At 45.7% G+C, this 16,604-nt stretch overlaps 2 protein-coding genes across 5 annotated transcripts; both read left to right on the forward strand.

Annotated features, from left to right (window-relative positions):
* The first annotated feature begins 997 nt into the window (after positions 1-997).
* On the forward strand, positions 998-5,669 carry PCNA (proliferating cell nuclear antigen). Its single transcript, XM_062203898.1, has 6 exons — positions 998-1,405; positions 2,262-2,359; positions 2,524-2,591; positions 3,463-3,657; positions 5,084-5,207; positions 5,285-5,669. The coding sequence occupies exons 1-6, from the start codon at positions 1,185-1,187 to the stop codon at positions 5,362-5,364; spliced, it is 786 nt and encodes a 261-aa protein (XP_062059882.1). The 5' UTR covers positions 998-1,184; the 3' UTR covers positions 5,365-5,669.
* A 1,034-nt stretch (positions 5,670-6,703) lies between these two features.
* On the forward strand, positions 6,704-15,935 carry TMEM230 (transmembrane protein 230). Of its 4 annotated transcripts, none has more exons than XM_062203901.1 (4): positions 6,704-6,794; positions 8,863-8,983; positions 10,575-10,697; positions 14,880-15,935. In XM_062203901.1, the coding sequence occupies exons 2-4, from the start codon at positions 8,885-8,887 to the stop codon at positions 15,018-15,020; spliced, it is 363 nt and encodes a 120-aa protein (XP_062059885.1). In that variant the 5' UTR covers positions 6,704-6,794; positions 8,863-8,884; the 3' UTR covers positions 15,021-15,935. The 4 variants fall into 4 exon arrangements, with proteins under 4 accessions (XP_062059885.1, XP_062059884.1, XP_062059883.1 ...); XM_062203900.1 differs by lacking the exon at positions 6,704-6,794 and adding an exon at positions 6,990-7,103; XM_062203899.1 differs by lacking the exon at positions 6,704-6,794 and adding an exon at positions 7,120-7,300.
* The last annotated feature ends 669 nt before the right edge of the window (positions 15,936-16,604 follow it).

Below are 16,604 nucleotides of genomic sequence, written 5' to 3' on the forward strand. Positions count from 1 at the left end.
GAGGCCAACTAGTAAGTTATCTAAGATCTAAGTGAGTATACTCTTCATTCACCACTGCTACTTCAGGGAGTTGAACTCACAAAAGCACCCAAATGCCCAAAGGTGGCTTTTTTTTTTTTTTTTTTTTTTGATAGGCAGAGTGGACAGTGAGAGAGGGACAGAGAGAAAGGTCTTCCTTTGCCGTTGGTTCACCCTCCAATAGCTGCTGCGGCTGGCGCGCTGCTGCTGGCACACCGCACTGATCCGATGGCAGGAGCCAGGTGCTTCTCCAGGTCTCCCATGGGGTGCAGGGCCCAAGGACTTGGGCCATCCTCCACTGCACTCCCTGGCCACAGCAGAGAACTGGCCTGGAAGAGGGGCAACCAGGACAGAATCCGGTGCCCCGACCAGGACTAGAACCCGATGTGCCGGCACCGCAAGGCGGAGGATTAGCCTATTGAGCCGCGGCGCCGGCCCAAAGGTGTTCTTAATAACAGAAATTGGTCATTAGGTAGCATACATGGGACGTCACGGAACCTTTATTAAGCAAATACCGAAAAGATGTACGTGACATACTCTGTTGGAACGTGAACGTATTTCTTTTTAAATATCTTTTTATAGAAGAAAGTGTAGAAAACTGTAGACAGTAAACAATTGAGAGATTATATGATCTTGATGTGTGTGTGCTGGGAGCCAGTGATTCTCCCCTTAAAGCGAGAGGCTTAGAAACCAACACAGCGCCCCAAGCTCGACGGTCACCCGGCGCTTCGTCGCCCGGACATGTCTGGCGTCCGCCCCAGGAACTAAAAAAAACGCGGGGCGGCTGGCAGTGCGTCACCCAGTCGGCCTCCGAAGGCGCGCTGTGCACCTACCCCGCCCCCGCTTCAGCAGCCTCCAATGACTGCCTTTCGAGGGCGGGCTTTGCGCGGAGCAGGAACACGATTGGTCCTCGGGATCCCTTCCGCCCAGCCGGTGGGCGGGGAAGCGTCGTGACGCCTTAACTTGGGGCGCAGGGGCGGAGAGCGCGCGCTTACAGACGCGGTGGCATTAAACGGTAGCTGGCGCTGCGAGTCAGTCGTCGTCTTTCGGGGGCCTTGGGCACACGCCGCTGTATTCGCCCGCTCGTCCTGAGCCTCGTGAAGAAGTTTCAGCCAGAACTTTCTCCGTCTACTCGCCTGCAGCCGCGACACTGCGACCCCGCCACCATGTTTGAGGCACGGCTGGTCCAGGGCTCCATCCTGAAGAAGGTGCTGGAGGCACTCAAGGATCTCATCAACGAGGCCTGCTGGGACATCAGCTCGGGCGGCGTGAACCTGCAGAGCATGGACTCGTCCCACGTCTCCCTGGTGCAGCTCACCCTGCGCTCCGAGGGCTTCGACACGTACCGCTGCGACCGCAACCTGGCCATGGGCGTGAACCTCACCAGGTAAGCCCGGGGCTCTGGCCCACCGCCATCCCCGGCTCTTGGCGGGAGCACCTCCGAGGCGGGCCCTCATTGGCTGGGGTGGGCCACCGGCGCCTTCTCATTGGCCTGCCACGGCGGGAGGCGGGACCCTGGGGAGCGCGCGGTTCCGAAAAGCCCGCGCTGGCCGCCGCGCGAACCGGCTCTTTTCCGCGCCAACGTCACAAAAGCGAGTGGTGGCGGGAAAACGCCTGTCGCGGAGCGCTCTGCAGCCCTGAATGGGGAAACCTGTGGTCGTGGTTGACTCGCACCGCGTTGTGACGTGCCCTCGTGGGAACGTGTGGCTCTGTGTCACCATTTTGGGCCACATGATGTTTCTGGGTCTTTATTACACGGTCGCACTGAGAATCCTAAACTCCTGGATTGGTGCTGGGGACATTTCTCCGGGGCATCGGCTTTCAACTTCCTGATTGCTCCCTGCCTGGTCCGTGTATACGGTTAAGTTTTAAAAGACTCGAGAGAAATAACTCCTAGTGCATGCGGCATGTTTCAGGTTTGTTAGCTCACTTAATAACGGTCGTCATGGCCCACTAATTTACTAAACCCACTGGAAGGATTTACAGTGCACAAAATACCGCCCTTTATGTGTTACACCCAGAGCTGAAATTGCTGGTGTGTTCCGGTGTAAAGTATCAGTAGGACCAGGCTGCCTTCCTGAACGGTGCTGGACCCCTGAACCCAGCCTCCAGCCAGTTTCCCCTCACCTGTCCATCACACAGCCTGAGGGGTGGGCATGGTAGCTCCTGATTGCTCTCGGAATCTAAGAATCTAGATTCAGAGCAGATGGTGTTGATTGCAAACCGTATCTTCTGTGTTGTAGCATGTCCAAAATCCTAAAATGTGCCGGCAACGAAGACATCATTACACTGAGGGCTGAAGATAATGCGGACACCTTGGCGCTAGTATTTGAAGCACCAAGTAAGTCATAACCTTGTACTGAGTTATGCTACAGGGAACTAAAATCTCACTCTTGAAATTCTCAAAGCTGTGAGAATTTTAAATGTTTTTTTGTGATGGTCGTTAAAATTTACATCATGATTATAAAACATTTTTCTTGAGTAACATTTGCTTTCTTTTCGTAGATCAAGAGAAAGTTTCAGACTATGAAATGAAATTAATGGACTTAGATGTTGAACAGCTTGGAATTCCAGTGAGTATCAGCTTCTGATTGCACGTAGTCATCAGAGTTACTTAAGATGTGTTAATGTAACCTAAGGCCTACTGCCTATATATCCGTAGATTTTTTTTTCAAAGCAAGATTTGTATTTTTGTATGACAATTGTCATTTTACTAAACTGTAGCAGCCTAAAACTGATTGTGGGGTGAATTCATTTTTTGCTGTGGAGTGCTTACTTGCATTAGCCTCTGTGCGTCTTTTTTTAATTAAGGGTGGGCTTTTCACCATTAAATGAGAACAGCTGTTGGGAATGTTTAAAATGTAAAATGCCTAATGTGTTTTCTTCGCTGTTTTTTTAAAGTCTGCACCATCATTACTGTGCGAAACCCTAATATCCTCTTGATTGGGCTCTGGAGCATCATTAAGAGGTTCTTGTATGATTATTATGCCATACTTCTAGTTGGAGTGTGAGTCACATAGTAACCATTTTTTAATTAGATTTGAGAAGCAAAGCAGCAAACAGATGAAAAGAGATCTTTCATCCACTAGTTCACTCCCTAAATGGCTGCAATACCTAGGCCTGGCCCAAGCCAAAACCAGGAACCTGGCATTCCCTCTAGGTCTCCCACATGGGTAAAAGGGGCCCAAACACTTGGGTCATGGTTTGCTGCTTTCCCAGGTACATTAGCAGGAAGCTGCATCAGAAATGGGGCAGCTTGTATTTGAATTGGCATTACAGTATGGGCTGCCTGTGTCTGCAAATGAGTTTAACCTGCTGTGCCACAATACTGGTCCCTAGTAATGTTTTAAAGAAATCAGAAAAACCTGAAATCTGAGTTTAGACATTTGCTTAAGAGCGAGGATGTCAGATTTCCAGCAGTTAACGTTTAAGTTTGTTTTATAGGAACAAGAGTACAGCTGTGTAGTAAAAATGCCTTCTGGTGAATTTGCACGTATATGCCGAGACCTCAGCCATATTGGAGATGCTGTTGTAATATCCTGTGCAAAAGATGGGGTGAAGTTTTCCGCCAGTGGAGAACTGGGAAATGGAAACATTAAGTTGTCACAAACGAGCAATGTTGATAAAGAAGAGGAAGCTGTAAGTAGTAAAGTTAGATTTAGCATTTCTCAAATATTTTGAAGAGAATTGTAATGTTGTCCAACAAATTACGTTAATTATGAAAGGTAAAAATGGATAAAAATGCGTTCCAGCTTACTTGTGAAAATTGAAAATATTGCTACTATTTTAAATCTGCAAGTGATCCCATTAAGGGATCTTCAAAATTTTATGGAAAATGTGTATTATGAAAAAACTACACCAAAATAAACTTACCCTTTACTAAGTATGCAGGAAGTGGAATTAAACTGCCCACATCTAAGTGCTATCCAGTAGAATCATCTGAAAAGGGAATGCACTGAACTGTGGCTTTGTGGGTTTAAAATCGGAATTCCCAAAAGATAAGATTCGGAAAGTAGGCATCTGTCCCCTAGGCTTCTGGAGATGTTCATTGTTTCTGCCAAATGTACACAGGACAGTTCAGTGGTTGGTAAAAGTCTAGCTAGTATCAGCTCTTATAAAGCTAATATGTAATGGTTACATGTGTTGTAGCTGCTATTGTAACCCATTTTAAAGGTAGAGAAATCGGGTTTTTAAGCATTTTTGAAATGTTTGAGCTAATATGGTCAACTAAAATTAAACTAACATGCTCAGGCTAGCAAGTAAACTCTCAACAATTAAAGATCTTCTGGGATTATTTTAATCTTTGCCATATTCTAAGTGCTTAGCACAATGTCTGGCATTTTAAGGTTACAGTAAATGTTAAGTATTTTCTTGTCCCTTGCCTGCATAGTCCTTCCTTAGTTTAAATGAAGGTGTTAAAACCTAGATTAAATATCTAAAACATCTGTCTTGAATTATATTCCAAACTCCTGCCAGTGTTTTCAAAATTGTAAGACATTTCAGTAGAGTTCATACATTTTAAATTGGCTGTTATACCTCTTAAATTCCTTTCAACCTCCTGGTTCCCTTTTCTGTTGAAGAAACTGGTCGCAGAACTTTCCAGTTCTGGATCTTGCAGATTGCTTCCATATGTGTTCAACTTAAACACTTTAGTGTTTGCTCTACACTGGTAACAGCTGTAGAGGCTTGATGCTATTCGGGTTGTGGTCTTGTTTCGGGGATAGGAGAACATGAGTACTTCATAAGTGGTCCTAGTGTCCTAGTGGCGGCACAAGGTGTCTGGACATCATTTTGTGATGTTGACAGTCGCCAATAGTCACTGTCCTAGGTAGGGTTTGCAGAGTTAAAGTTTTTAATCAGTTTTCAAAGACAACCTTTCCCATATCCTCTGAAATGGTCAACTAAAATACAGTTCATATAAGATGGCTAAATACTACATTCTTTTGATTTAACTTAACAGACTTCGTTTCGTAGCGCCTTCCGAAGTGACCAATAAAAATTACTTTTAAATGTATACTATAAACTAAGATTGCAACTTGTTTAATGATTCATTTTTCTCTTACAGGTTGCCATAGAGATGAATGAGCCAGTGCAGCTAACTTTTGCACTGAGGTACCTAAACTTCTTTACAAAAGCCACTCCGCTTTCTCCTACAGTAACGCTCAGTATGTCTGCAGATGTACCCCTTGGTAAGAATACATTTGAACCTTGATTTGTGGGTAACATGTAGTACTGCATGTAATTAACTCTTCCTGTTGTTTTTCAGTTGTTGAGTATAAAATTGCTGACATGGGACATTTAAAGTATTATTTGGCCCCCAAGATCGAGGATGAAGAAGGATCTTAGGCATTAAATCCAAGGAAGTAAAACGAAGCTCTGAGAACTGCTTCGGAGATGCCAGTGTGTACTGAAGTCTTTCACCAAATTTGTACCTTTCTGAGTACATATGTAGATACTGTTTTCTGTAAATAACCTGTTTCCCCCCATTGTCTACAATTTGTTTAAAGAATAAAGTCCAAAGTTAAATCTGGTCTTGTTAACCTAGGAATACTTCTGCCTTACTTAGAAATACTCGTGATTTTTATAACAACGTTCTTTAAATGCAGTTTTAATAATTTTCAATTTAAATAAAGTTATCTAAATTTCAAATGCCACACAGCAGTGCCTTCATTTGAAACTACCATTTGCAAGTGTCCTAATATTTTAAAATTAGACCTTTTTTTTCTTTAAAGATTTGAGTTAGATCTCCCATATGCTAGTTTACTCCCTAAAATGCTGAAGCCAGCAGCCTGAAAGTCTGAAAGTCCATCCATGGCTTCCTCATAGGTGGCAGGGACCCAAATACTTGGCCCATCTTCTACTTTCCCTGGCACATTATTATCAGGGAGCTGGATCAGAAGTGGAGCAGCTGGGACTTGAACCCACACTTGAGATGCTGGTGTCTCAGGTGGTAGCTTAATCCACTGGTCCACAACACCTGCCCCCTACTAAATTCTTAACTGAACTACAGGTGTCTTGGAAGCTTTGGTCTGATGGAGCCCCAGGTGTATGCAAACTTCTGCTAGGAGTAGCCTTGTTAGGGACTTTACTTGAGGGCTGGAGATGGCTTCAATTCATGGGTGTGGGATTCAACCCAGAGAAGTGAAAAGGCCTGTGGTTGTGGACAGCTGTCAAACTTGCCCAGTGCTGGGAGTTCACTGACATACCCCATACAGAGGGTAACTTTCTCATTACAGTCCTTTCCACAGTCCGCTCTGGTGGGTTAAATGGCTTACTTAGTCGTAGTGAGTCCCAGTTTACTACCTTAGAACTCCACTCTGTAGTTAGTGTCCATTACCTACTGCGTGCCTGGGGGTGGGCAGGTTGGCTACAAAGGGACCCCTGGGTGATGGGAATATTTTATCTAGGCCGGTGACGCGGACAGAACTACAATCGTCAGGAATATTACTTACTGTGTGTAAATCACACTTTAATCTTTCTAAAAAGCTGCTCAGCTCATGCTGCACAGCGTCCCTATGGACAGACCTACTGGACAAGGCCCGTGACGGCCAGAAGAAGCTGATTCACAAGACGTGCGTCTGTAACCAGCAGTGGGGCGGACACCGCCCAGGTCTGCGCGTCCGGCTGGAAGGACAGGGCCCTGGGCAGTGGGTGGAGACTGTCCATCCAGAGGGCGCGGCAGGCTCGACTTCCGGCTGCCGGGGACGCCGTCGGGTCCAGGTGGGCCAGGGAAGGCCCCGCGCACTGCGCTCGCCCTGCATCCGACTATGACCCAGGTGGGCCGGGGCCCTCCAGGTATCCACCCGTCCGCCCCAGCGTGGGTGGACGACGACGGGCTCTGGTTGCGCCGCCTCCCGAAACCCCACGGGAAGCGCCAAGCGAGCTCGGGAGCGCTCAGGAAGCGGCGTGAGAGACGTCGCTCCTGGTGACGCCACTTCCGGCGCGCCCACTTCCGGCGGGGCGCTGGCGCTCTGGCGGAGCGGGCGGGGAGGCCGTTAGGTGGGCAGTGCCATGCGGCCTGGGGCGCCTCGGCTGCCGACCGTGGGCGAGCTCCCAGCGCGCGGGCGGCCCGGCGCGGCGCTCCGGTAAGGCGTGCGTGCGGCGGGGCGGGAACGGAAGCGCCCTTCCGTCGGCGTGGCCCAGCCTGCGCTCCAGGCCGAAATCAAGCCCTGAGCCCCTGGCGTGGGGCGTGTTCCCCGCCCGGGCCTGCCTGGCCTCGTCCCAGAATCCGGTTTTGTTTGTTTTACGACCAAATTCGCCTCCGTTCTTGTTTCTCTCCCTGGTAAGGTCTGGAGACGAGCAGGAAAGTAGCGGCTGTAGGAGCGCGTAGTGCGGGTCGCTTTAGTGATGCCTCGGTGATTGTGAGAGCGGCCGGGTGCGGAGGGGGTGCGGGGCTGCGGCGGGGCCGGCGACGAGCCTGCCGAAACCCGGACAGAGTTTCACAGTGCGGTGCTGCTGTTTCCGAATCCGTGCTCCCCTCCCTCGCGCTGTGCGAGCTTCTGAAATACTGTTATGGGTGTACGAGTAAAGACACACTCCAATCAGTTATAACCCACACGCCAGTCGTTTGAACTCAGTCTTGTAAAACTGAGCCTAGACTATCACGTAATTGGTTTGAAAACACTAAAAACGAATGCAGTTAGAGCTGACCCTTCTAGAAAAGCATATAGGTTAGTATTACTCTGATTTTCTCAATACTTGGTTTCTGGACCAGGATGTCATTGATAGAGAGACATGAACACGTAGCACAAATTTTTTTTTTCCCCACAATGCTAATTATTTTACATTGTCTTATAAGCCATTTAAAGCAGCCTGCTGATTTTCAGAATTAAGTATGTGTAAAACACTTCAAACGGTGCCTGGCACCTAACCAAGACTGAGTAAGTATTGTCGTTACTATGATGATGATGGTGCTTCATACACCAGAGAAAGGTCAGTCTTTATGTTTGGTGTTTTTTTTTTTTTAATGTCACCTTTATTGAAATGCTTAATTTTCTCTCTTTAAAGATATATTTTTACTTTCAGAATAAAAGTAGCTTTGAGGTCAAAATAGGTTTAATTACATTGTTCATATAAGTTTATCACTTTATGGAGGTAAAGAATACACATTATAAATTTATAAGAATAAAATCAGTGTTTTAAAATCATATCCCCTGTTTCTCAAACTGGTGATAAAATACCCATGATTCCATAACTATGTGCTTTGAGTATTTTGAACAATAAAACAGTTTTTTAATATATTTTTTTGGTAGCTACAAACATAATTTGAAAAATAAGTCGTTCAGTGTGCAAGGTGGGGGCAGAGAGTCAGTCATATCTGAAGGCACTGAAATAGTACTGATAGCCAGGAGCTTGTCCAGATTGGCAACAAAGCTTCACAAATCCGCTGCTTTAAAAGGATGGTGCGTGGTCCCGGAGAAATAGGCAACGTGCTGATGTGAGCATATTTTATTCCCATCCTTTCCTGCCTCCCTGCCAGTCAGGAAAATCACTTGGGTCCATCCTCCTAAGCAGGCTCGGGATGGGTCAGGCTGTAGCAGGGTGGTTGAAAGTGTGGACCTGGATGTGAGGTCCACCCAGATTCATGACACCTCTTCCGCCTGCTGACTTTAGAAAAATGAGGAGGAGAAAAATGAGCTGGCACCAGACAAGCGGTGGCCTGACTCTTGGTGAATTTCTCGCCCAGAGTAGATATGTAATGAGAATGACAGGGGATCTGAGGGGTGTCAGACTGGAAGAGCAGTAAAACCTGAATTGCTGCTGTGGCTGAGTAGCCCAGAACTCACTGGCCACAGTGCCCCAGCATGCATTTCTCCGACAATAGCGCTTTTTGTTTGTTTGCAGACCGTAGCCGTGTCAGTGTGTTATGATGCCATCTCGCACCAACCTGGCTGCTGGAATCCCCAGTAGTAAAGTGAAATACTCCAGGCTCTCCAGCACCGACGATGGCTACATTGACCTTCAGGTAAATGCAGAAAGGGGGCTGACAGAGCTGGCTGCCTGTTTCTTTTGAGTTACCAGGAAGACCTCCCATGTGGAGGTTTTGCTAACTCCCAGGACTATAGAGGGAGCCGCAGAAGCAGCTCAGCTCTGAGATCTTGGCAGCCACAGCTCACAGAAGGGCACTTTGAAACCGATTCCATTATTATCCATTTCTCACAATTTATAGTTGTAATTCCAGAGCCCTATAGTTGCTAATTTTATTTAATTTATCAAAAAATAAGCAGCTTATGTTTTATTAAGTGGATTTTTTTTAAAGATCATGTCTGTCTATACTTTAGTCAAAGTCAGTTCATCTTTTAAGGGAGAAACTAACTGCTAAAGCCAGCAGATTGTGGGGATCTTCCTTCTTTCCTGATGTCATGCGATCCAATTTATTAAAGGTATTCTTTGTGACAAACAGTAAGTAAAACAATGCATATTTGTAAGTTTGTATCCTTCCATGAGCATTATTTATAAAATAAATAGCATCTCTTTTTGCCCACTTCTTCTTAGGACAGAATATTGTAGGTAGAACTAGGACTAAAAAGGAAGTCACAGGAACATATCCTTTTAAGTATAAATAAATTATTCTTTGTACTGTGTGGACCTGCACTTGAAGGAGAGGAAAAAATAGATCTGAATAGCTTCCAGCCAGTTAGGTCAGATGGAACCATGAGCCAAACCTCAGGAAGTTTGTCTCTGAATCTTAACCTTGACTTAAGCTTGTTCATAAGGCAGGTTCCTTGCCCATTTCTGAAATCTTTGTGTGCTAACTTAATTTTGAACTCTGGAAACCATGAATTTTCTTCTCCGTAGCACAGTGTTCATTCTTAAATGTCCATTTAATGGTACACAATCCATGTACCAGGCACTTAATAAATATATCTGGTGACCAAATGAACATCAAGTAGCTTTTGCTTTTGCATAAAAAAAAAAAGTTTCTTGTGCTACAATAAATGGTCCATGGAATGCGATTAGAACTGGAAAGGGTGACATTCTAGCTGGACTCCTTTGAGTGGCTGTTACAGCAACAACTAGAGGTTCGTCTCCTGCCTGTCCCTTTCTCTCCCAGAGCTGCCCTGAGTGGTAGGACATCCTGCACGACAAAAGCAGCATCCAGTTTGGTTCTTTTTATTTTATTTATTTATTTTTTTGACAGGCAGAGTGGACAGTGAGAGAGAGAGAGACAGAGAGAAAGGTCTTCCTTTGCCGTTGGTTCACCCTCCAATGGCCGCTGCGGCCGGCGCACCGCGTTGATCCGAAGCCAGGAGCCAGAAGCTTCTCCTGGTCTCCCATGGGGTGCAGGGCCCAAGCACTTGGGCCATCCTCCACTGCACTCCCGGGCCACAGCAGAGAGCTGGCCTGGAAGAGGGGCAACCGGGACAGAATCTGGTGCCCCCACTGGGACTAGAACCTGGGGTGCCGGCGCCGCAAGGCGGAGGATTAGCCTGTTGAGCCATGGCGCCGGCCTCCAGTTTGGTTCTTAATTATCCTCTCTGCTTTCAAATGTTTAACCTTCATAATTCCATATTGTTCTCAGATAATTGTCTTTTTTGTTTTTGTTTTTCTTTCAGTTTAAGAAAAGCCCTCCTAAGATCCCATATAAGGCCATCGCTCTCGCCACCGTGCTGTTCCTGATCGGCGCCTTTCTGATTATCATTGGCTCTCTCCTGCTCTCAGGCTACATCAGCAAAGGGGTACGTGCTCAGTCCAATAGGGCTGAGGTCTGAGGGCCATCAAGTAGCAGCCAGAGCGCTAGTGTTTCATATTTATATTTAGTACAGCCAAAGAAAAGATTGTCTTTTTTTTTTTTATTTGACAGGTAGAGTTATAGACAGTGAGAGAGACAGAGAGAAAGGTCTTCCTTCCATTGGTTCACTCCCCAAATGGGCACTACGGCCGGCGCTGTGCCAATCTGAAGCCAGGAGCCAGATGCTTCTTCTTGGTCTCCCACACGGGTGCATGGCCCAATCACTTGGGCCATCCTCCACTGCCTTCCTGGGCCACAGCAGAGAGCTGGACTGGAAGAGGAGCAACCAGGACTAGAACCCGATGCCCATATTGGATGCTGGTGCCGCAGGCGGAGGATTAACCAAGTGAGCCATGGCACCGGCCCCGAAAAGATTTTCTTATGTCTTGTTCTCTGGTTACAAAACATGTTTTTCTTCCTTCGAGCAATAAATTTCTCCCGTTGTTCCTGTGAAGTAGGTGGTAGCAGGTAGGCAAACTGGGTCTTAAAACCTGCATCCTTTCATAACTTCCAGGCTTCCTAAATCAGCAGTTTATCTTCAGGCCCACCCCCATGCATCCTGCTCCTGATAGGAGAGCCATTGCTCCTTAGAGACAGCCATGCTGTCTTTCCATTGGAATTCAGATTTGCAGATCACAGCCTGGGCATTAATGGTGCTCATTGCTGTTAGATTGTTAGTGTTTCTAGGAGTTTTCACTGACAGAAAATAGATGTCCTTTAGGAAACAGGGAAAGTACTTTCATATCCACATTTCAAATGCAGCTTAAAGATTGGGAATTTTTAAAGTTTTTTCAAGTATCTGTTTGTTTACTTATTTATTTGAAAGGCAGGGCATCAGAGAGAGGAGAGACAGAGACCAAGCAAGCTCCCCTCCGCTGATTTCATTCCTCATTTTCACCACAGCTAGGGCTGGGCCAAGCTGAAGCCAGGAGTCAAGGCCTCTATCCAGGTCTCCCACGTGGGTGGCAGGGGCCCAAGCACCTTGGCCATCATCTGCCTTCCCGGGAAGGCAGGGAGCTGGATTGGAAGCAGAGTAGCCAGGACTTGAACTGGCACTCCAATATGGGAGCTGACGTTGCAGGCGGCAGCTTAACCTACTGTGCCATAATACTAGCCCCTAAAATGTTTATGGTTTTATAGTTAAAAATTTTATTTATTTACTTATTTATTTAAAGAAACAGCACTTATCCCCTGGTTCACTCTCCCAAATGCCCATGTTAGCTGGGGCAGGGCCAGAGCCGGGAGCACGAATTCAGTCCACATCTCCTACATGTGTGGTTGAACTCAAATTATTTGCGGTACCCCCTGCCCCCGCCCCAGCCTCAAATGGTTTGTGTTAGTAGGAAGCCAGAGTCAGGACCAGGGGGCAGGTTTTAAACTCTGGTACAGGACATGGGCCTCTTAACCACTGGGCCAAATTCCTGCCCCGATTTTATATTTTTTGTTTTGTTTTATATATGTCAATGCTAATACTATCCATAGAATTACTTGCCTATTCCACATTACATATACAATAGCTTCCAAATAACAGCATCGGGGCCAGCGCTGTGGCACAGTAGGTTAAACTAGTGTCTAGTGCAGGCATCCTATGTGGGCACTCATTCGAATCCTGGCTGCTCCACTTCCCATCCAGTTCCCTGCTAATATGCCTGGGAAAGCAGCAGAGGATGGCCTAAGTACTTGAGCCCCTGCATCCACCTAGGAGATCAAGAAGGTTCTGGCTTTGGCCTGATTCAGCCCTGGCAGTTGCAGCCATTTGGAGAGTGAACCAGCAGATGGAAGATTCTCTCTCTCTGTCTCTACTTCTCTCTGTAACTCTGACTTTCAAATAAGTAATCTTTAAAAAAAGCTAAAAACAAACAAAAAAAGCAGCAGTAGTATTGCTGCATATAAGAAGGCTGAATGCACTATTAGTTTTCTCTGCAGTTCTTTTAATTCTTAGACTATATTAGGGATGTGCAGTTAAAATCATGCCAAAGATACAAAGCAGCAGAAAATGTAAAATTCTTTGAACCAGCCTCAAGTATGTTGATTGTGACTCGCAGACTTAATCTTTCTAATGTTCACGTTGTCTTTGACCCAAAGGAGTCTGTTTAAATTCTCTTCCCTCTGTTGTAAACTTTTATGTTTTGAGTCATTTTGCACCACCTGGAACCTCTTGCTTTCCATGTCTTACCTCATTTGGTTTTTACCATAACCATGTGAAGTAAATACTCCTTTTTCTGTTTGTGGATGAAGCAGTCAAAACTATAATGATTAGGTAATGTATTAATCTACATTGTTTAAATATCCTTACTAAAAGATTTTTTAAATTGGATTTAAATCTTTGGATAAGGAAGTCTTCCTAAACTTAAAAACAGTGGAGAGGAGCCAGCATCATGTCATAGCAGGTAACCCTGCTGCCTGCGAAGCCAGTGTCCCATATGGGTGCCAGTTCAAGTCCCAGTTGCCCCACTTCTGATTGACCTCCTTGCTAATGGCCTGGGAAAAGCAGCAGAGGTCCAAGTGTTTGGGTCCCTGCCACCCACGTGGGAGGCGCTGAAGCTCAGGGCTGTCTGGGGAATTAACCAGTTGGTGGAAGATCTCTGTAAATACATACATACATACATACATACATACATAAATACATAAATGTTCTTAAAAAAAAAAACAGTTGGGGCCAGTGCTGTGGTGTAGCAGGTAAAAAATGCCAGCATCCCATATGGGTCCCGGTTTGAATCCCAGTTGCCCCACTTCCGATCCAGCTCTCTACTGTGGCCTGGGAAAGCAGTAGATGATGGCCCTAGTACGTGGGCCCCTGCACCCACATGGGAGACCTGGAAGAATCTCCTGGCTCCTGGCTTCGGATCAGCTCAGCTCTGGCCATTGCAGCCATCTGGGGAGTGAACCAGCAGATGGAAGACCTCTCTCTCTCATTACTCTGCAGCTCTGCTTTTCAGATAAATAATTTTTAAAAAATCAATGGAGAAAAATCACAAAGATAGGGAAAATAAATTGTATACATCTTTTAAATGCCTAGGAAACAAGGCAGACAGTTTTATAAAGGAAAATGCATTCTTTGAACGCATTTACTGTCGGTTGCTCATTATGCACAGTCGTAGATACAGGGATGAATACAGTCTGCCCTCTTAGACACCATCCCACCCCCAGAATGGGAACCCTTCTGTTACAGAGTCTGAACACAGCCCTCTTTCTTTGACCTGTAAATTGTGCTTTGGGAATCCACTCCAAGAAAATAATCTGAGGCCAGCGTTGTGGCATAGTGGGTTAAAGCCCCAGCCTGTAACACCAGCATCCCGTGTGGGTACCAGTTCGAGTCCCGACTGCTCCACTTCCAATTCAGCTCCCTGCTAATGTGCCTGAAAAGCAGTGGAGGATGGTCCAAGTCCTGGTACCCCTGCACCCACATGGGAGACCTGGAAAAAACTCCTGGCCCCTGGCTTCGTATTGGCTCAGCTCTGGCTATTGTGGCCATTTGGGGAGTGAACCAACGGATGAAAGACCTCTACCCACCCCCTATAACTTTAAAATAAATAAATCTTAAAAAAAAGAGAAAATCTGAAAGGCCAAGAAAATCACAAAAGTTTATTGTGGTACATGTATTGAATTATCACTCTGTACCCCATAAATATTTACAATTATAGGTCTACAAAATATTTATTGGGAAAAAAGTGTATTGCAACATAATGTATTCCAGAAACTGCGAAAGAACTAATATGCCCAGCAGCGTGGCTGGAGGTGGCTAACTAAAGTTGTGGTATATCTATTTCATTGGAATATTGCACACCATTACAGCTGAACCTGTGAAGAGCTTATAATGGTGCTGGCCATTGCTTGCTATGAAAGAGACAGGACATGAAGTGTGGTATGTTTACAACCATGAACTTTAAAAAAGGAGCAGGAGGAATAAGCCGAAGTACATCTCAGGATGAGAATGCATAGTTTTTCTTCCTTATAAGTTTTAACACTTAACCATTTTTCTTCAATTTATGATCAAGAGTAAAAGAGATATAAACCTTTTCTTCTGGTGTACTACCCAATGAAAATTTTCAGAAAATTATAAAATATTAATCCATGGAGTGTACCCAGGACATCCAGTACTGATGTATTTGCTTCTTTCTGCCACCAGGGGGCAGACCGGGCCATTCCCGTGCTGATCATTGGCATTCTGGTGTTCCTGCCAGGATTTTACCACCTGCGCATCGCCTACTATGCATCCAAAGGCTACCGTGGTTACTCCTACGATGACATTCCAGACTTTGATGACTAGCACCCACCTTATCCCTGCAGAGGAGTTACAGTGGGACCGCACTCAGCTCTGAGCTGCTGAGGAGAAACTGTGGCTGAGGGAGAAGGCATTCTGCAGCTTGCAGAGGTTTAACAGCCGATGGCCAGGTTTCCTGAGTCTGTTCCAGAAATGCCAACTGCGTTTACAGTTAGCTAATTAGGACATGCTGTCTTTTTCATCTCCTGGCCCTGGCAGAAGCTCCTGACAAGTTTGTCCATGTGAACGTGGATTGTGGAGGAAGAGCAGCGTTACCTGGAAACGCACGAGGTTGTGCTTTAATGGAAAATGTTGTGCCCCCACTCTTCAGGGTTGAGCTTTTCTTTTCAGTAGTCTTCATCCAATTTGTTCTTGTAGCAATGGAAGAATTTAGTATGCCTAATTTCCTTCTACTATATAATTTATTTTTAAATACCTGGATATCATATCCCTGGTACTTATCTCTGTCTTCATGCTCTAGTGGAAGACCTTGGCAAAATCAGATACCAAGAAAGGTCCATCTGTCATATTTTTTTCTTAATGACAGCAGCCAGAAATTTTTTTAGACAACAGGTTTTCAGAATGTAAACACTTAGTATCTGTTTACCAACCTTTGACCAGCTACGATTTGGTTCCCCAGTAAGTCAGCTGACTTAATTTGGAGCATTCTGTGCTTATGGATCAGAATGTTTGTATATCATGCCTTTACAGAGAGAGCTTTTGGCTGCTTCCTCATGAAAACTAGGGATAAGTGGTTACCCTTTAGAGTTGCTGACTCTGTTGCTACCCTCTTATATGAAGCCATTCTGCTAACGCTGGCCAAACTCAGCCAACATTAGCAGAGGCTGGGTTGCCTTGGGTTGATTCTGTTTCTTAGCTTGCAAAATGTGACTTCAAAACAAATTAAAATGTCCAAATCTCCATCCTAGACCTTTTGAATTAACTTTAAATATATTTCAGAAAACATTGTAAAGATTTTTTGCTACCTTTGATCCCAATACAAGAGCTACTCTGGTTTTTAGGTAACTGACATGGTGGGGCAGGCTCTGCTTTCCAGTCTTTTACTGTGAGGTTATGCACCTGGGGAATGAGAATCCCAGATGTGTCAACTGAGATTCCGAAGGCTGTGGGTCAAGTGAGTATTTGGGGGAAGGTGATTCAGCTTTATGACGACACTTAGATGTCTGCTTAACTCGCAGGTGAGCTGCTGGGGAGGCATTGCAACGCAGGGGCATCTGGAGGTCAGGAGGGTGTCTAAGCTGGAGATAGAAATCTGGGAACCACTGTTTGGACAGCATGTCAAGAGTTGTGGGGCTGGGTGAGATCATCAGTGGGATGAGTGTATGAAGAAAAAATGAGGTCTCAAGAAATGGACCAGGGGCCGTGATGCAGCCTCCAAAGTTAGACACATTTGGTAAAGGGAGGGTAGGCTGGGGAGCTGAAGACTTGTAACATCTTTGGACCTGGACAGTGAAGACCAGAGGTAATGTGTAAAGCTTTGTCTTCTGTAGTGTTTGCAAAGCAAAACTCACCATGATGTGTTGGGCAAACCAAATTATATGGTCATTTTTTATTTGAATGAGTTACACA

Source organism: Lepus europaeus, chromosome 10 (assembly GCF_033115175.1).
Source record: "Lepus europaeus isolate LE1 chromosome 10, mLepTim1.pri, whole genome shotgun sequence".
Taxonomy (NCBI): domain Eukaryota; kingdom Metazoa; phylum Chordata; class Mammalia; order Lagomorpha; family Leporidae; genus Lepus; species Lepus europaeus.